This window comes from Petromyzon marinus, chromosome 37 (assembly GCF_048934315.1).
Source record: "Petromyzon marinus isolate PM22_M1 ecotype Great Lakes invasive population chromosome 37, UKy_Petmar_22M1.pri1.0, whole genome shotgun sequence".
NCBI classification, from domain to species: Eukaryota; Metazoa; Chordata; class Hyperoartia; order Petromyzontiformes; family Petromyzontidae; genus Petromyzon; species Petromyzon marinus.
Genome location: NC_133703.1, coordinates 24,060,635 through 24,081,860, shown reverse-complemented (window position 1 = coordinate 24,081,860; position 21,226 = coordinate 24,060,635). Strand labels below are relative to the sequence as shown.

The following is a 21,226-nucleotide window of genomic DNA, read 5'->3' as shown; positions in this document are numbered from 1 at the left end:
GTCAGGGCGCTCGGCTTCTTCTCACACAGCTTAGAGGTCGCGGTCTGAGCTTGACTGTGTGCACTCCAGCGCTGTCCTCTGGACAGTCTTGTCCCCTTCACTCACTCACTCCACTCACTCACTCACTCCACTCACTCACTCACTCCACTCACTCACTCACTCACTCCACTCACTCACTCCACTCACTCCACTCACTCCACTCACTCACCCCACTCACTCACTCCACCCACTCACTCCACTCACTCACTCCACTCACTCCACTAACTCCACTAACTCCACTCACTCTACTCACTCACTCCACTCACTAACTCACTCCAATCACTCCACTCACTCACTCCACTCACTCACTCCACTCACTCCACTCACTCACTCTACTCCCCCCCCCCCCCCCCCCCCTGCTGCTGGTCCGTTATGGTCCCCACCCGCTCCTGGTCCATCATGGCCCATACACCTCCTACGTACATCATGCTCATTTCTATACTAATTCCTTTGTCAAGCGCTTTACTTCCTCCCACACAGCTTAAAGGACGCGACCTGGGCTGGGCTGTTTTCACTCCAACGCTGTCCTCATGACAGCACGGTCCCTTCACCTGATGAAGGCCATTTGTGTTGTGGCCGAAACGTCGTGAATTTTTATTTTTATTTTTTGTTTGTTACGTGACTTTACCGAACAGAACCAAAGAGTATGCACCAACTGTTGTCACCTTCTCACCAAGCTGCTTGGCAATGGTCTTGTAGCCCATTCCAGCCTTGTGTAGGTCTACAATCTTGTCCCTGACATCCTTGGAGACCTCTTTGGTCTTGGCCATGGTGGAGAGTTTGGAATCTGATTGATTGATTGCTTCTCTGGACAGGTGTCTTTTATACAGGTAACAAGCTGAGATTAGGAACACTCCCTTTAAGAGTGTGCTCCTAATCTCAGCTCGTTACCTGTATAATAGACACCTGGGAGCCAGAAATCTTTCTGATTGAGAGGGGGTCAAATACTTATTTCCCTCATTAAAATGCAAATCAATTTATAACATTTTTGACATGCGTTTTTCTGGATTTTGTTGTTATTCTGTCTCTCACTGTTCAAATAAACCTACCATTAAAATTATAGACTGGTCATTTCTTTGTCAGTGGGCAAACGTTCAAAATCAGCAGGGGATCAAATACTTTTTTCCCTCACTGCATGTTGAACTTCTTTCACACTGTACATAGCCAACTGTGCTAATTGGAGGTGCGGGGGAAGGACAACAAACTAAACACTAAAGCAGTTCTAAAAAAAATAGTTTTCAATCTAGATTAAAAAGTGCACAGCTCCAGTGGCTTCCTAATATCAGAAGAGCGTCCCAGATGGGCATAGAAGTGCAGGTCGCGAGTCAAGGGACAGGAGCACTGTTACGATGCCGAGCGCTGACAGGACCTCGCTGCCGGTCCCATTATCGGGCCTCCTCTCATTCCCTTGTCACCCCCCCTCACTAACCCGGGCCCTACGCAGGTGCTCATGGGAGGTTTGTGGCACGAGGAGAGGGTGCGGCGGAGCGGGAGGCACGTGTTCAGACGCTGGAGCCCGAGTACTGGATGCGCGAGGTGGAGCGGCACGGACACGGTACCCGTAGGAGGAAGCCCCTCTCCCCGCCTGAAGTGTACGTCGTTTACAGTACAGTACAATTATATGTACAGTGAGGGAAAAAAAGTATTTGATCCCCTACTGATTTTGTACGTTTGCCCACTGACAAAGAAATGATCAGTCTATAATTTTAATGGTAGGTTTATTTGAAAAGCGAGAGACAGAAAAACAACAAAAAAATCCAGAAAAACGCATGTCAAAAATGTTATAAATTGATTTGCATTTTAATGAGGGAAATAAGTATTTGACCCTCTCTCAATCAGAGAGATTTCTGGCTCCCAGGTGTCTTTTATATAGGTAACGAGCTGAGATTAGGAGCACACTTTTAAAGGCAGTGCTCCTAATCTCAGCTTGTTACCTGTATAAAAGACACCTGTCCACAGAAGCAATCAATCAATCAGATTCCAAACTCTCCACCATGGCCAAGACCAAAAAGCTCTCCAAGGATGTCAAGGACAAGATTGTAGACCTACACAAGGCTGGAATGGGCTACAAGACCATTGCCAAGCAGCTTGGTGAGAAGGTGACAACAGTTGGTGCGATTATTCGCAAATGGAAGAAACACAAAAGAACTGTCAATTTCCCTCGTCCTGGGGCTCCATGCAAGATCTCACCTCGTGGAGTTGCAATGATCATGAGAACGGTGAGGAATCAGCCCAGAACTACAAGGGAGGATCTTGTCAATGATCTCAAGGCAGCTGGGACCACAGTCACCAAGAAAACAATTGGTAACACACTACGCCGCGAAGGACTGAAATCCTGCAGCGCCCGCAAGGTCCCCCTGCTCAAGAAAGCACATATACATGCCCGTCTGAAGTTTGCCAATGAACATCTGAATGATTCAGAGGACAACTGGGTGAAAGTGTTGTGGTCAGATGAGACCAACATGGAGCTTTTTGGCATCAACTCAACTCGCCGTGTTTGGAGGAGGAGGAATGCTGCCTATGACTCCAAGAACATCATCCCCACCGTCAAACATGGAGGTGGAAACATTATGCTTTGGGGGTGTTTTTCTGCTAAGGGGACAGGACAACTTCACCGCATCAAAGGGACGATGGACAGGGCCATGTACCGTCAAATCTTGGGTGAGAACCTCCTTCCCTCAGCCAGGGCATTGAAAATGGGTCATGGATGGGTATTCCAGCATGACAATGACCCAAAACACACGGCCAAGGCAACAAAGGAGTGGCTCAAGAAGAAGCACATGAAGGTCCTGGAGTGGCCTAGCCAGTCTCCAGACCTTAATCCCATAGAAAATCTGTGGAGGGAGCTAAAGGTTCGAGTTGCCAAACGTCAGCCTCGAAACCTTTATGACTTGGAGAAGATCCGCAAAGAGGAGTGGGACAAAATCCCTTCTGAGATGTGTGCAAACCTGGTGGCCAACTACAAGAAACGTCTGACCTCTGTGATTGCTAACAAGGGTTTTGCCACCAAGTATAAGTCATGTTTTGCAGAGGGGTCAAATACTTATTTCCCTCATTAAAATGCAAATCAACTTATAACATTTTTGACATGCGTTTTTCTGGATTTTTTTGTTGTTATTCTGTCTCTCACTGTTCAAATAAACCTACCATTAAAATTATAGACTGATCATTTCTTTGTCAGTGGGCAAACGTACAAAATCAGCAGGGGATCAAATAGTTTTTTCCCTCACTGTATGTATGTTGAACTTCTTTCGCACCGTACGTAGCCAACCATGTTAATTGGAGGAGGGGGGAAGGACACCAAATGATAATGCTGTGTGCTTATAATGTGATGCAATTTTGACATACTGCTGTTGTGTAATGGTCTAGCGCACGGGAAAGATGAATCGCTCACTTTCTTCACCGAGGACCGGGCAGGAGCACTCGAAATATCAATATTATTTTTTTTCAACACAGACCTGGAAGATTTGATCAGAGAAAGGACCATAACTCCTTGCCCATATTTTCTGGTTAGCTGCAGGAAATTGAAAGCCATAGAAAGGGGCTCAGCAACAAGCAAAGTAAACGGCACGATAATTGGCCGTCAATGGTTGGGTATGACCTGTTTACATTTGCTTATATTGTATTATGCTGCCTTGGTATAATAGTTAGCACATTGGAGCTGTGATCCTTAAGTCACCAGTTCAATATGCTGTCCTGGCTGTTTAAACAAGCCCCCCAGCCATCTCTGGCTTTTGTGTGGTTTGTTGTTCGTCCACAATATTTTTAATATATATTTTGTATTCCAGCTTTGAGAATTGTATGTTTATTGAACGTCTTTCGCACCCTACGTGGCCAACCGTGCTAATCGGAGGTGCGAATTGATATGTGCCAAACTCTCTGCAGAGAATGCAAAAGGTTTGCACTTAGCACGGATAAAGGGGCCTGTTATAAATTACTTAATAAGTATTTCTATGACATCGTCTTCCAGCTTTGTTCTCTAACACAGAGTGGTCCACTGTTAGCTGTTGCAGTTTCGAAGGCAAATTCACTCGTTGAATAACACATAGCAATATGGGAATTTAATTGGGTAAAAGGAATACAAGTTAATTAGTATGATATAATGCATTCATATGAATAAAAATCAGCTGTTGTTTTAATAAAGGCACTGACAAAACCATCGTATTGCATACGGTGGCTTTGACGTGGTTATAAATGTGAACATTTTAAAGATAACAGTGTCTGCCTGTCAATGCAGCACTGCATAATTTAAATTCACGGCACGCTGTGCTTGAGGTCATCAGGTACATGTGTTTGTCAACTCAGATGTTCTTTCAATCGATCATTAGTGCATTTCCACATACAGTGAGGGAAAAAAGTATTTGATCCCCTGCTGATTTTGTACGTTTGCCCACTGATAAAGAAAGAATCAGTCTATATTTTTAATGGTAGGTTTATTTGAACAGTGAGAGACAGAATAACAACAACAAAATCCAGAAAAACGCATGTCAGAGATGTTATAAATTGATTTGCATTTTCATGAGGGAAATAAGTATTTGACCCCTCTACAAAACATGACTTAGTATTTGGTGGCAAAACCCTTGTTGGCAATCACAGAGGTCAGACGTTTCTTGTAGTTGGCCACCAGGTTTGCACACATCTCAGGAGGGATTTTTTCCCACTCCTCTTTGCAGATCTTCTCCAAGTCATTAAGGTTTCGAGGCTGACATTTGGCAACTCGAACCGTCAGCTCTTTCCACAGATTTTCTATTGGATTAAGGTCTGGAGACTGGCTAGGCCACTCCAGGACCTTAATGTGCTTCTTCTTGAACCACTCCTTTGTTGCCTTGGCCGTATGTTTTGGGTCATTGTCATGCTGGAATACCCATCCACGACCCACTTTCAATGCCCTGGCTGAGGGAAGGAGGTTCTCACCCAAGATTTGACGGTACATGGCCCCGTCCATCGTCCCTTTGTTGCGGTGAAGTTGTCCTGTCCCCTTAGCAGAAAAACACCTCCAAAGCATAATGTTTCCACCTCCATGTTTGACGGTGGGGATGGTGTTCTTGGGGTCATAGGCAGCATTCCTCCTCCTCCAAACACGGCGAGTTGAGTTGATGCCAAAGAGCTCCATTTTGGTCTCATCTGACCACAACACTTTAACCCAGTTGTCCTCTGAATCATTCAGATGTTCATTGGCAAACTTCAGACGGGCATGTATATGTGCTTTCTTGAGCAGGGAGACCTTGCGTGCGCTGCAGGATTTCAGTCCTTCATGGCGTAGTGTGTTACCAATTGTTTTCTTGGTGACTATGGTCCCAGCTGCCTTGAGATCATTGACAAGATCCTCCCGCGTAGTTCTGGGCTGATTCCTCACCGTTCTTATGATCATTGCAATTCCACGAGGTGAGATCTTGCATGCCGCCCCAGGCCGAGGGAGATTGACAGTTCTTTTGTGTTTCTTCCATTTGCGAATAATCACACCAACTGTTGTCACCTTCTCACCAAGCTGCTTTGCAATTGTATTGTAGCCCATTCCAGCCTTGTGTAGGTCTACAATCTTGTCCCTGACATCGTTGGAGAGCTCTTGGGTCTTGGCCATGGTGGAGAGTTTGGAATTTGATTGATTGATTGCTTCTGTGGACAGGCGTGTTTTATACAGGTAACAAGCTGAGATTAGGAGCACTCCCTTTAAGAGTGTGCTCCTAATCTGAGCTCGTTACCTGTGTAGTGGGTTCCAGGACACGGAGACGGCAGAATAGAAGCAGCACTATTTATTTAAACCTTAACAAGGGTTACACTAGAAGGGGTAGCGGCCTCTCCACCCGTATAACTCAGGAACACACCCCAGGCTCTCTAGCCTAAGCTCTAGGCTCCCCGTTCCTCCTGGTAGGGCTCTAAGGGAGGCTATCAGATCCGGCCCTGGTTAGGCACAGATCTCGGCACCCCGCCGACCAGACCGGCCCTTAGAAGGACTCTGACTCTGGGGCTCTGGGGCCGCACCACTGGCTTGCTGTGCCGGCCCTGAAAAGGGCAGCGGTCACAGGAGTTCCAGGGTCTCACCTAGCTGGCCTTCTTTCTTCACTGGTTGCTTCAGCCTCGGGCCCCACACTCTGCCCCGAGCTCCCTGGCTCCCCGCACTTTATACCCACTGGAGCCTGAGCGGACGTTGTTGTAGCCACCAAGGTGTGGGTGAACCACACCTTCCCGTGCCATGTGTTTATTCCTCATAGCACCCCTACACCTGTATAAAAGACACCTGCTGAGATTAGGAGCACTCCCTTTAAGAGTGTGCTCCTTATCTTAGCTCATTACCTGTATAAAAGACACCTGGGAGCCAGAAATCGTTCTGATTGAGAGGGGATCAAATACTTATTTCCCTCATTAAAATGCAAATCAATTGATAACATTTTTGACGTGCATTTTTCTTGATTTTTTTTGTTATTCTCGCTCACTGTTCACATAAACCTACCATTAAAATTATAGACTGATCATTTCTTTGTCAGTGGGCAAACGTACAAAATCAGCAGGGGATCAAATACTTTTTTCCCTCACTGTCGCCGGTAGATAATTAAAAGGCATTTCACTATGTGTCACAGATAATCTTTTGTCACGGACCACGATTGCCATCTTGCCAATTGCAAAGTTACGCAAAGGCAAAAGATCTCACAGGAATAAATGCTGCTTTTATTATGCAGCAAACCTATGAGCTGCTATGAAATATTTCATACATTTTAAGTTTTTATAAGACTCATTCATTGATGCTGTAGTCTGAGGGTCGAAATTGCATGAAAGTAAAAAAAATGCAAATAGTATGGTCGGGTTTTGGAGGGTTTCCTTTATGAGGCAGTGTTATTATTTATAGATTATTTTTTTTACCAGGTAAGGAACATTGAACTATATGGCTCTTTTTCAGAAGCGACCTTGCCACAAATGATAGTTCAACACAGTGGCTTATGTGGAAACTTACAGCAGCCAAATACTCTAAACGCATGTTTCTAAATGTTTGGTAAGTGGGTTGCGTAGTCATCTGTGCGGAGTTTCATTACTCTTCCCAAGTTTGCAGTGTGGCTTGTCTCCAGGTGCCAGGTTCAGCATATACACACAAATGCCCAAAAAGGAAACTGGCCATGCAGCGATCTCTATAAGATGAGCGTTCGTACTGAGCAAAACTCAAGGAGGCTTTTCTAGATAAAGTGTCCAGGCAGACCTCGACTTAACGAGCTGTTCGACTTAGGAACATGTTACAGGAACCGAGCCCGTTCGTAAGTCGAGAACTGCCCCTGTCATTGACGGATGTTGCCACGGTGTTATGGTTTCACACTGGACTTGCAATCCAATAGTTGCTGGTTCAATCTCTCGCTGTGACAGTTGAAACAATGGGGCCAATTTCTTAAATTTCTCTCACCTGTGTTCAGCCAGCTTAAAAATGTGTACACACGATCGATCAGATGGTGTCGTGTGGTGGGATAAAGTGTGGGTACTCCCACCTCTTCCAAAGACGATTTTTCACCATAAAAGATTAGGGCAAATATTCTCTAAGATGGGCTCTCTTGAGCTCCCTCTATTGGAAGCCCTTCTGCTGCCAGTGGCGTGAGCAAGCAATTTCAGGACTGTGCTTTTACCATTTTATCAATTTCATTGTTTTTACAGGCTAGAAGAGGTATTGGTAATGGGACTGAGGATGAACAGAGGGATTACCCACGAGGTGAGTGTCATCCATCATTATTCGCTCCGTTCAGTGCCAAATGTTAGCTTCTCCGCGCGGACGTCAGTGCCACCCAGTGCCTAGGATCGCAATTCGTCTTGCTGCCTACGTACGCCATAGCATGCACACACGCACATTGCCACGTTTGCATGAAAATAAGGGCCTAAAGTCACGTCCTGTAGCTCAACGTGCCACCAGTAGCACCTGAGTCGATATTGTTGATGCCGCCAGTAATAGCACAGCATGTGTCATGCAGTTCGAGGCCGTTTAATATAATTTAATGACATGCTTTATTTATGATTCGGTTACAACCCACTGAGATAATGCGACTACCATCACATTACATGGTAAAGCGCTTTCGCAAACGTCATATTACTTTTACACAAGCAGCAGTGGCCACTTACTACAGCACTCACTGCGATTGAGAATTGGGTATGGGCAAGATAGCTCAATGGCAAATAATGTTCGTATATTAGCACATAGTAATATTAAAAGGACAATTGCGAACTCTGCGATTCTAGATGTTTGTGGAATGTAAGTATCTAAATATCTACAGTGATATTCCTACTCTTTGTTTTTTTTGGTAAAGTCACGTTGGTAAAATTTGATTTTACCTACGTGACTTTACCGAAAAAAAACAAAGAGTACGAATCCTTGCAGTCACGAAAGCTTCAAATCTAGAATTAAGTGATATTCCTCTTGAGGCCAAGTTGCTTCTGAAAAAAGCTATATAGCTCAGTGGACCTTACCTGGCAAAATTTAAATAGTTAATAATTATCTGTATGCCAATTATCCATTCTCCCCACTATCTGCATGCCCTAATAGATCCATACATGCTCCTATTAACAGTGGTCTGATTCTTCCTATTATGCGTTGTAAACAGACCTCCATTCTTTGTCTCCACATACAAATACATATATATTTATTTAAGCCTTTCGGTTTTCAAGACCAATGTTAACCAGCATCATTTGTTTAAACATGTAAATTCTAGACAGGTTTCAACCTTCAGGGTCTCATCAACGGAGTCAGACTTGTTAAATAAAATGCTGCTCAGTTGTCATATGTTATTAGCCAGAGCACTTTGTCTCAACAATGGGGTCCCATTCATTGCAAGAAGCAAGTTTGTATGCAAAAAGGTAAAGTGAGTTGGTATAAATTTTGATTAAAAGCTTTCGTGACTGCAGGGATTCATATTATTGGTTCTTTCGGTAAAGTCACGTAGAAGGGAAACAATAAAATAATAAAAAATAACAAAAATTCTCACGACGTTTCGACTGCAACACAAGCAATCATCATCAAGTGTGAAAACCACAGCAAGAAAATTTGAAAAAAGTGGCGTTTTTTAACGTTAGCACCACGGAGAGCGATTTGGCAGTTATTCAGATGGACGAGTCCATCTATGTACGGAAAAGAGGAGGGGGAGACGAAAATAATGGATGCGGTCTGAAAGCCACCGTATCAAATCCTTCCAATGATTGCTAAGCCAGAATACATCTTCTCGGTTCAAATTGTCTCTGTGTTTGTATATGTGGATAGCCTCATGAACGAATCTCTCATGGAAGCCAGATGACTTGCAAAGAACCTCTGTCTTAGAGAAGTCAAATTTTCATGCTGTGGTTTTCACACCTGATGATGATTGCTTGTGTTGCAGTCGAAACATCGTGAGAATTTTAGTTATTTTTTATTATTTTATTATTTTATTGTTTCCCTTCTACGTGACTTTACCGAAAGAACCAAGAATATGAGTTGGTATACTTGCTTGCTTGGGTTAAAGTAGTGACCTAAAAGTGATGATAAATTCCTTCTGTTATCCGAGGCTTTGTCACATGGTTCACCCAGACATGGTCTCTGAAAGCTCAATTTAATCCTAATATCCAAGCATTCATGCAGATCAGAGGAATTGCGGAAAATTAATTTAATTCTCTGTATTCATCCGCACTTTACCACTCGGATGAAAGGCATGAAACGCGATGGATAGACACGGATAATAGGAGCTGTCCCCCGTGCCCACTACTCATCAAATCGGTTCAATAGCATTCCGCTGCATTTTCATGAAACATTTAAATGTTAAAAAACAATTCACCAGGTAAGGCCCACTGAGCTATATAGCTCCTATTCAGAAGTGACCTGCCCACAAATGATAGCTCAACAAAGTGGCCTATCATGTGGAAATGTATTACAGGTGGTCCCTGGGTTACGGATTTAGGAAAGTGAACAATTTTCCCCTAAAGTCAATGATAAAATCTCATAGCCGGAAATAGTTGTGCCTCCCTACCGTTTTCTCTCAGTACCGCATCATGCTGTCGTCCGTTTTCTATCGCTACCTGCATCCTGTATCGCTTTACATACGCTCTGCATTTCCTATAATTCTTTCATGTAATCAAATATCTACCCTAAAACTACCCATTATTATTAAACTAATAGAACATATATTATATCCAATTGTTCATGAATACCACGAAACGTTTTTTTATATTAATTGTTATCAGAAAGCAGTTACTTCCGAATGTTCGTTTACCGTGCATTAGGATAAGCCTAGACTTCACATACATACACACACATACACGCACACAAAGACAAAGGTGGAGTAGGCTCGTCTACAAAGACACATACACACATACGCACACATCAATACCAATACCCGCCATATGCCACTAAGTGATAGTGACATCACCATGGTGCATGTGTAGAGGTGTTACGGGAGGGTGACACGCGGTTGTAGGGCGGTGGCCACAAACACGTCCGCTACAGCCACCACCCTGGGGGGCTGTGGGGGATGCTGTGATCCCTCCCAGCCCCACCCCTCAGTGAGGGACAGTATAAAAGGTGGGACCCGGAGAGCTGAGAGGCAGTTCGACTCAAGCAAGATGAAGAGCCAGTGAAGAAAGAAGATCGACTAGCTAGACCCTGGAACTCCTTTGGCCCGCTGTCCTTTTGAGGGCCGGGCAAAGCAAGCCAGGGTGCGACACCAGAGCCGCGAGGCCCGATGTCCTTCTGAGGGCCGGACTCGTGTGGCTGGTGATCGGGACCTGCGCCGAAGCTGGGCCAGGTCAGATAGCCTCCTGAGAGAGGACCAGGATAGAGGGAACCAGGGAGGCCGTTACCTCTTCAAGTATCAGATTCGCCACTGTAATTGAAGCGTCTGTAATAAATACGTGTTGCCTCCAATGAACAGTCTCCGACGTCAATAAGGCCACTACACATGTGTCAGGCCAGGTACACTTTGAGGCTATGTGAAGTGTCGAAGGCTCGCTGACAGGAGGTCTCGAGACAGACCCAGGTGCCATGGGTTGGCTGACTGAGGTGACTGGTAGAGCCACCAGCTGCACCCCCTACTGTGCCAACCCGCTGCATTTTAGCCACCGGCACTCTGCTCCTCTGCCCTCAGTTGTTGTTGGAGGGTGAATGCCTCCAACTACTCAGTAGCGTCCCTCACGAGCCTCCTCCATAGAGGCCGATCTTGACACCGCTGGTACCAGTCGTCGGCAAGTCCACTCAGCTCCACATCCTCCTGCACCGCATCAGTCCATCTCTTCTCCAGCCCATGTCATGCCCGCCTAGCCTCCTCTATGTGGCCAAACATAAGCTGCCCGGCTATGCGGTGGCTGGGCATGTGGGCTACATGACCCAGCTAACGCAGCCTTGCCTGCTGGAGCCCACCGATGGGAATGTGCCCAGATCCCCCGAAGTTCCGTGAGACCTCTGCTGTCAAACCGGAGCTGGTTATACGCATACTGCCCAGGTATAGGAAACTCTCCACTCTCTCCACAACTACTCCATCACCAATGGGGAGCTGAGGGGGTGGAATGTTTGGTGGCACAAAATACCCAGGCAGGTGCTGAGTTTTGGTGGGGCTAAAGGTAAGGCCCCACCTCTTAGTGGCACACCTCAGGTTCAGAAGCAGTGCCTCAAACTCCTCCACACATATATACACATACATATACACACATACACACAGTACATACAGTAAGTAACTCATGAAATAAACTTCAAATAAAGAAACTTAGCAATAGAAACATGGGGGAAAAAAAGATAGTTCTAAGCATAGAAACAAAAAATATGTAATGCTACAAAAGGAAAATAAATACTTAACGATACAAAAAATATTTACCTTAATCTTAGTGAAGCTCGGGCTCAGTGATGGCGGTGTTTTGGTGGAACGAGGCATAAGGAGGGGCTTACGCCTCGCTCCGTGGTATTCATCCGCAACCTCACCACGCTGCACTACCTGTGCTTACATAACAAACGCAAACATTTCCACATATTTAATTTTTTCATGGTTTATGGAAGCAATTTCGTAAAGCCGGAAAGTCACTTCCATAAAGTCGGATCTTCCACAACCCAGGGACTGCCTGTGCAGCTAAATACTCTAAATGCATGTTCCTAAATGTGGAGGGAAAAGCCAGAGGACCCGGAGAAAAATTCACATGACCACGGGGAGAACATGCACACTTCAAATATGCAGGTGTCAGGATCAGGATCGAACCCACGACCTCTTGTATTCCAGGCGAGATAGTTAACATCTCACCACAGCGGCACCATACATCTGCTGAGGCTGGAACTTTAACACAGATTTCAAAGTGTGTCACCACGTGTGGAGCTGGATAGACAAATGTTTAGTGGGATCTCCAGCGGGAACCATTTTGTCTTGGCACATTGATCCGTTTATCCCGAGCTGGCCAGCGTATTTCTTGGGGCATTACCAAAGTGCACCATCTGGTATGAAATAGACTTAAATGCCCATTGGCATTATTCGGATTTTAATATTCAAAGGACAACTTCGACCGGAGTAAATTGCATCACTGAATAAAGGATCCTAAATCGCATCCTTCATTCGGATCTCATCTTAAATTTGATTTGGATATCATCCTCCTCACACAGCCTGGCTTCGGGACTTCCTTCATCTGCCTTTCCCACCTCATTACCCCAACCTCTCACTCGCTACACTTCACTCTTGTATATTCAGTTTAACACGTAGGCTTTCGCGACCAATATTATTCATAATAAAGGTTTTTAGGTTAGATCGCGTTATTTATAAATGTGTCGTAACCCTCCACCTCCCGACACGACCAATCAGCAAAAAAAGTGTCACGTTGACAAAAGACAAATAATTCACTACTTTAGCCCACCGGTGTGTTGAAGAGTGAATCCACAACATTTACAGTTTGAGTACGACGTTTCGCTGGAAGCGTATTATAAAATAATACACATTACATTTTGATTTAAAGCTTTCGTGACTGCAGTGATTCATGTTCTTGGCTCTTTCGGTGGAGTCGCGTTGGGGGGAAGCAATAGAATAATAGAATATATATGTTTGTTGTTTTGTTGTTTCCCTTCGGCGTGGCTTTGCCGAGGGAGCTAGGAATATGAATGCACATTACAATTCCTTATAGGGGAAACACATACTAATTAACGGATTACTAACATAGCATATAATCACTAACACACATTACAACTAATTACTAATCTACAACTCATTACTAATCATAACCATTGACTGATTACTAATCGATTATATAATTACAATACCCCCCCTCCGCCTCTAATCACTGCACCTGATATTAGTTAAATGATGACGTCACCCTGCTGCTCTATATAAAACCGGGAGCGAGGGCTTTACCATTCTGGCGAATTGCCCGATGATGCTGGATGTATTTACCAGCGAAACGTCGTACTCAAACTGTAAATGTTGTGGATTCACTCTTCAACACACCGGTGAGCTAAAGTAGTGAATTATTTGTCTTTTGTCAACGTGACACTTTTTTTGCTGATTGGCCGTGTCGGGTGGTGGAGGGTTACGACACATTTATAAATAACGCGATCTAACCCAAAAACCTTTATTATGAACTCTTGTCTATTGCTGGAATGCCGCTTTTCATTATCAGCCATGGCCCTAGGCTTATATGCCTAGGCTAGGGGCTCTGCTTAGCAACTGTGACGGAAAAAAAAACTTTCCTTTCGTGAAGGTGTCCACGTATGAAGCTAAGATAGGTTAACAGGCTGTTTTGTGGTCGTGTTAGGAAATTGCCTTGCTGTGCTTCAATTTTGCAGCGCTGGGCTCGGTTCTCTGGAGACGTTGGGCTACACGAAGCGCTTGCAAGCCCGGAGGTCCAGCGGTTTCAAGACGAGGGACTCTTGATGCTGGATGAGAGGTGAGTGGTTGACGGGAGGTAAATCGCGTTGGACCATGAGCACTTTTTAAATTCCTGTGCCCCTGTGGGTGAGGGTTGTTGTTGTATTTGGTAATGCCGCACCATTCCGCCTCAAAGCTTAAGTCAAATGTCGGAAAAACCCCATGTTCAAATGAGTGTGGGCAGCACTCGTGCTCTGATGATGATGACTGTTTATGACGTTTAACCCTGGGCTATAATTTGGATTTCATGGCCAGTGTGGATAACTTGGCAGAGGTCAGAGTTCATGGTTGTAATATCAATAATTCAAATTTCAGTTGGCATCACATCAGCCCCCCTCTGCCATTTGGTATGAAATCAATTGTATTTGACTCTCAGTTGTAGAGGTGTAATGATCAAAGGACGAAATTCTCGAGCAATTTAATTAATTGTTGCGGTTCAGAGTCACGGACTAAATAATCTTTTATCAATTTTCACATGATGGTGAACATAGCGGCCACTAGTGGCTGCAAGATCCACGTGAACTTATTACATAAACATATAAGGATCAAAAAAACACATTGACTTTTACTCAATATAAGTCAATAATTTGATGTAGCATTACACTTGCCACAAATAAATATACCGGTTCTTACCATGGAAAATGGAAATTTTCCCTTGGCGGCTCAAAGTTAGCAGCATGCACTTTTGATTACCAGAACAAGGCACAGAACATTGTGTGGCTCGTGTGAGATCTGAAATACACTGAGGCACCACGGTGACGAGATGTTAACTACCTCGCCTAGTTTACAGGGGATCATGGCTTCGATCCCAACAATGACGCCTCTATATTTGGAGTTTGCGTGTCTCTCTCACCATGGTCGCGTGGATTTTTATCCAGGTCTTCCGGTTTTTCTCTCCAAATTTAGAATCAACATGCGTTTAGTGTATTTGGCTGCTGCTATAAATTTACACATGATAAGCCACTTCGTTGAGCTATAATTTGTGGCCAGGTCACTTCTGAAAAAGAGATATATTGCTCAGTGGGCCTTACCTGCTAAAAGAAAAATAGTTTAATAGCTTAGTTTAGTTACGTGGATGTTGTGCGTGTGAAAGCCTTCAGATTGCTGCGGGAATGGCTTGCGCATAAATACAACCCCGTAAATACCGACGAATTGCGCTCTGGAGTAGTGAGAAGCTCCCAATTCCCCCGTCACAGCCTCCGCCGTAGCAGATGGCCATCAATCTGAGCAGCTCATTTAGCGCAAACCATAATCGCTGCTCCCTCAGCTTCGTGCCGCTTGCCTGGCCTCGCTCCGTGCGTTCGTGTGTGTGTGCACAGAGCGAGTCATGCAGTGCACACGCCGACCGTAATCTCCATGTGCACGGTATCGCGAATTAATCTCCGTGACGTGAGCGCGTGCACTGCGGGTCTGCAGATGCGCCTGACCACCATACACGTGCGCAGCTTGGGTGTGCTTAGAAAACATTTTCACTGTCGTAGCGTCTAATGGTGGTATCACTTTAACACCCCTTCCCCTGCAGCTATTTCAACGAAAGGTCGGTGGGGGGGGGCTATGCAAGGTACGACTGTGGGCCGCCCCCTCCATTCTCCCGACTCATTTTTACTGAAATAGCTATAGATGTTCTCACAATTAAGTTATTGTGGGTCGTGCTTTCATGGCGGCCCATGGGTCTAGGATTTCCTCAAAGGGGGTGGATCGCACAACTTTATGCTCCTCTATTGATACGATAGCAAGATGTGCTAATTGGGCTTGGTCCATGGTATTTTGCAGGTAATAATAAATAATTATTCCTAATATATTTTTCTTAACATCGTTGTTACTTGTTTATCTGTTCGGGACCCCCTTGTGGTGGACTGGGCCCCTATTCGTTGCATAACACTGCCACATACCCCGAATCATAGTTGCGCTGCTGCCTGCAGCTCCCCCCCACAGTGAGTAAATTATTCGATTAAATTATGTATTCTTTTTTATTTAGGTTGACTGTATTGTTTGTATTTTTGTTGTTTCATATGCCTAGTTTGTACAGTTGTGTGTTTTGCTTTCGCCCTAAATGTAAAATTCATAATGAAATAACAAAGTATGGACCACCTCAGAAATTATCGACGATCTTGAGTGTTGCCAACTTATTCAGCCACGTGTCACTGTGGTGGAGCATTGGACAATTGTATGAGGTCAGCCCAAAATAAATTTACTTGCTTTACAGCCCCATTATCCAGTATGTATCCATCTCACCTACACTGACTGATCACCCTGCGCATGCCCGCTTGTCGTGTGCGAGCGTGCGTGCTTGCTTGCCGAGATGACAGGGGCGTGCGGGCGTCGTGGGAAGGCATCGCAGTGCTGGACGCAATGCTCCCGGACCTCCTGCTTGCCCTGCAGCGTCACCGCTGGCCGCTCGCTCTACCCCAGCACCTAGGGGGGCAGAGAGTGGGAAGGGCCCAGGGAGGTGGAGAAGCAGGACACGTGTGCGGGACAGCCGGAGTAGGAGATGGGACAGCCGGAGTAGGAGACGGGACAACCGTATAGCTCCGATGTTGTACCTCGCGTTGTTCAGCGTGATGTCCGACGTTCTGCTCTAGGTGCCGGGAGCGCCACGGTGGCAAGATGTTAACTGCTATGCAGGAGTTTGTGGGTTCGATCCAGACCCTGACGCCTTTATATTTGGAGTTTGCATATCTCTCTCCCTGTGGTCGCGTGGATTTTTCTCCTCCGCATTTAGAATGGACATGCGTTTATATTATTTGGCTGATATAAATTTCTACGTGATAAACCATTCATTGCGCTATCATTTGTGGCTAGGTTTCTTCTGAAAAAGAGCTATATGGCTCAGTTGCGGAGGAGACAAAAATCTGGCTGTTGCCTGATGAAGCCAGTTGTAATTACAGTAAAACCTTGGATTGCGAGCATAAATCGTTCCGGAAACGTGTTTGTAATCCAAAGCACTCGTATATCAAAGTGCTCGTATATCAGTGTTGATCACATGACGCTCGGCAGACAAAGCATATACGTAATACTCGTATTGCAAGATCTTGCTCGTTTATCAAATTAATATTTATTTCAAAATTTTGCTCGTCTTGCAAAACACTCGCAGACCAAGTTACTCGCATTCCAAGGTTTTACTGTACTGGAGAAACGTCGTACTCAGTTTGTAAATGATGTGGCTTGGCTCTCCAACACATCGGTGTGCTGTACTAGTGACGAATTGGCATGTTCTGTTTACGTAACAACCCTTACTAGGTGGCTGTGTCGGGTGGTGGCAGGTTTTAACGACACATTTACGTGATCTAACCCAAAAACCCCTATTATGGATATTGGTCGCGAAAGCCTACGTGTTAAACTGGCTCAGTTGGCCTTACCTGGTTTAAATAAAAATAGTTACATCGTTAATAGCTTTTTTAGGGAGCAATTTGAGCAGCTCATGTTTCTACCTTGATTACCTTGCGTTGCTACCTGCTGCTGGTGTCTGACGTTGGTCATTCGATGTTGTTCATTTGCTTAGTCTGGGGAGAAGACCAAGTTGAATGGGACCTCGCGATGCACAGAGCACAGTCAGAGCGGTGCGAGAAGCGAATCAGATTCCATGAGATTAAAATCGACCACATAAAAACCTTTGCCCATGAGGAAAAACAACGGCTCACTTTATTGCGTTTTCGTTTGACGTGTTAAGACATTTCTGCTAAAAGCTGAAGGGTTATTTAACCACAGTAACCTATGCTTCTCATATGTTGCGTTTACAACAAAAAGCAAGATTGCCTTTCTCTCTGTGTACATATTTTAATTAATGTTAACTCCCACTGGTTCCATCTCTGGAGCGAAAATAAAACTGACGGGACGGTGGGTGTCAGGGTCATGGGATCGCTGCCGCCTGCGGATAGAGTTCGAGCCTAAAGGCTTTTCGCTGATGAATAATGATTCATGTCTAGCGCTTGCGTCATTCGCTTAAATTGCCCCGTGAGCATGATGTTTTACCAAATCCTCCCCTCCCTCCTGCTCACCCACCTGCTCACTCACTTTTTTTTATTTAGCGCTAACGTCACGGTGCTCATTTAAAAACACGCCCCCCCCCCCCCACATTGTGCTCCATTCAGGCACTAAATATGGCAAGCAAACACAAGCTCGGAAGTGTCTCTCAATTAAAATACAGCTCAATTTCATCCGATACAGTGCATTCAGCCGACACCCCTCCTGTTCTCATCAATCGCGAGATAATTATTGTTGCTGCATGGCCCCCCACCGCGCACAAGGCCGCCCTCTATCACGGCGGACCAGTTGGCAGGTATCTTTCTTATGCCCTGATTTAAGGCCAACAGCGTGACTGCATTAACACGTCATTTTCCACGCTTGGAAGCGCTGGTATTATCAGCCACGGCACCGGGCTGCAGCTTGCTGCTCGTCTATCTACAAACACCCAGTGAACGGTAGCTTCTCTTTGACAGAGCTATTCCATTGTAAGTTTTGCATTATAACTGTTTGACAGTTTCAACTTTATTTTACGTCCGACTAAGAATTATTATTTCACAATCGACAATAGCAACAATCGTTCATGAAGAACTTCATTGAAATGCTATGCAAGCATTTGCCACAATGTACGGAGTAGTGAAATATCCAGTATTATGAAAACATACATGTTTCGAACAGTAGGTTGTATACAGACATAAAATCGGACAGTCTGGTAATGTGGTGGACACGTTCACGTTATCAGGTTGTGGGAACTGCATCCAATTAAATGATTGCTTCTTTTGAAAGGGTCCTTCATATTAGTGGGTGTAAATAAAGAACTTCAAACTATAGTAAGCATTGTTATCGTTCACGGGAAATAGAGACTGTGAGAGCTATGCATTTCGTTCATGGGAATGAGAAAAAAAACAAATAGTTTTTGTCAGAACTAGAAAAGAACAGTCACGAAAGCTTTAAATCAAAATTTAGTATAGAACTGTAACCGAACTGAAACTAATTCCATAAAATTAAAAAACAACACCGCATTTTTTATGCTCCGATTGTTTTGTTGTGATGACCTCTAATATAACTGTAACACAGTGTATTGAGTTAGTAAATACACTGGCCACCACCATGGGAATGTGGATTTTCCATCACTGGCTCCGTCCCACTAAAATAGATGAGCACTGCTGCGTTGACACTTAATGAATAAACGTATGAAAGGAAGACTCTAAATAGAGAACTTCCTATCAACAGACAGCACTTCCCTTGGGAATTAGTTTTTGTTATACTATGAATCGACTGTTATTCGCTTTCCACACCAACAGTAGCACAGAGGTAAAGTTCAACATCAACTTTATTTGCTTTTTTTACGTAACCAGGCTGGCTTTGGTCACAAGCCAGAAGCGCATGGCTCAATTCCAGGAAGAGAGTGAGGCAATAGTTGAGTTGTTGTTCAACTTGGGCGTGAACCCACGTCAAGCTGCAGGCTTCAGCCCTCCGTCTCTCGAGCTGCTCGCAGGAGTGCATATAACATACGACCGGGGTTTTAAATCAATATACTCTTGCAGATCTAAATGAATATTGGCTCCCCCTAAATATTGATTCCCTCAGGAACAAATATTTGGGTAATATTTGTACCTTCAGCAAATGGGGTATTTATTCCCACCAGAAAATATTTGTTATGCCATATCACCAGGCGAACGAGTATTTATTTTAGGGGAGGTTAGCTAATGATCAAACATGAGAAAGTAAAACTTCAGTTTTTGGAAAGCAACTTTTATTAAAATTTAAGGTTTTTGTTGAAAATGCATAGATCTCGACTGGAGCAAATATTACTTGTTCAAAGAAATAAGGGTTTATAAATATCAATATTTAGAAATGGAACCAATAGTCTAGAATATTGGTTATTAACAGGACTTAATAGTCCTTGCTGGGGCAACAAATATTCTCTTACTTTGCCATTTGAGTTATTAATGCTGTACTTGTCAACAAAGAACACTGATTAGTATAAGTGGGTACATCAAAGGAGTGTCGCTGTTGCATTTGTAGTGAGTCCAACTGAGTCGCAGACGTTATCTTGGGAGCAACACTATTATACAACAGGACGCAACATTACACGATCTACACTCAGGTCTCGAATGCCCATCTAACCACGCTACGAAAGGACTAGACACGGTTCGCTATCCCGGTCCAGACCACAAGCTGGGTTCCGGACCGTGTGGCTAGAGGCTTCTTCTGCCCGACGTGGATCTTCATAACACCAGCACACGAAGAACCTCGAGCTCCTCACGGGGCCCTCGTTATATGCCTCCGGGCTGGGGCTGGCTCCGCCCTTCGCCCCACCCACCTTCCAGGTCTCTCGAGCTCTTTCTCGAAGGTTCCCGAGAGCTCTTTTGGACCACGTGACCGCCCCGCGGCCCCCATCCACCGGTGGCCCCCCTCCAATATCATCCGGTCACGTATCAGCAGGTCAACCAGCGTATCATGCCCCAATGTAACCCTGGCTGGCTGACGCTCTCGCTCCGTCACCGGGAGCCCGCACCGCACACAGCTCGCGGTGCCTCCGTGCTAACCAGCGCTTTTTAAACCTTTAAAACAGTCTGCCTCAGCAACTTTCCCCCTCTTTTTTTCCTCCTAATGACGATCGCTTGTGTTGTGATTGAAACGTATATTTTTTGTTATTTTCTTTGAACCGATCTACGTGACTTTACCGAAAGACCCAAAGAATAAGTGTATGTATCTGGGAATGTCTGGCAGAAGACCAAGTGCAGAAAGATTTCAACTGCCACCTTTGGGAAAACTTCTACACTCCAGGAGAGGTCATTGACATTGAGTTCGAGTGGATGATGTTCAGAACCTTGATTGCCGATGCAGCTGCGAAAATCTGTGGCCTGAAGACAATTGGTGCCTGTCTTAGCGGCGACTCTAGGACCCGCGAGTAGACACCAGTGGTAAGGGAAGCTGTCAAGTTAAAGAAGGAGGCTTTCTGAGCTATGCTCGGAAAAAGTTATACTGACTCGCTTGTGGGGGTACCAGCTTGCCAAGAGGGCAGCAGCAGTAGCAGTCGTTGAAGCTGTACTCAGTAAGGGTGGCGTAACATTGAACTCAAATAAGGAGATAGTCGAGAGGTCGATGGAACACTTTGAGGAGCTCCTCAACCCCGTGGACATGCCCTCCTCTCATGAGATAGCCCTGGAAACAGCTGGGGGGGTTGGCTGCTGAAGCCGCTGCGGCACTCGAGGGCCTTTGTAGTGGCAAAGCTGCTGGGGTGGACAAAATTCGCCCAGAGTTTTTGAAAGCACTGGAGAGTGTAGGAGTGTCGTGGTTAATACACCTCTTCAATGTTGCATGGAAGGTGGGTCCAGTACCTCTGGATTATCAAACTGGGGTCGTGGTTCCCATTTTTAAGAAAAGGGACTAGAGGG

The 21,226-nt window shown here is 45.0% G+C and overlaps 1 protein-coding gene across 7 annotated transcripts in view; it reads left to right on the top strand.

Moving 5' to 3' along the window:
- The window catches only part of RSAD1 (radical S-adenosyl methionine domain containing 1), a 54,493-nt gene extending 35,562 nt beyond the window's left edge, over nt 1-18,931 (top strand). For 5 of the 7 annotated variants that reach the window (XM_032966999.2, XM_032967002.2, XM_032967001.2 and 2 more), the window contains 4 exons: nt 1,484-1,631; nt 7,672-7,726; nt 13,778-13,878; nt 16,169-18,931. In XM_032966999.2, coding sequence (XP_032822890.2) covers nt 1,484-1,631; nt 7,672-7,726; nt 13,778-13,878; nt 16,169-16,388 — 524 coding nt within the window. In that variant the 3' untranslated portion in view covers nt 16,389-18,931. Of the gene's footprint in view, nt 1-1,483; nt 1,632-7,671; nt 7,727-13,777; nt 13,879-15,381 lie in introns of those variants that run through there. The other 2 variants (XM_032967000.2, XR_004403920.2) reach the window with 2 other exon arrangements.
- Nucleotides 18,932-21,226: the final 2,295 nt, after the last annotated feature.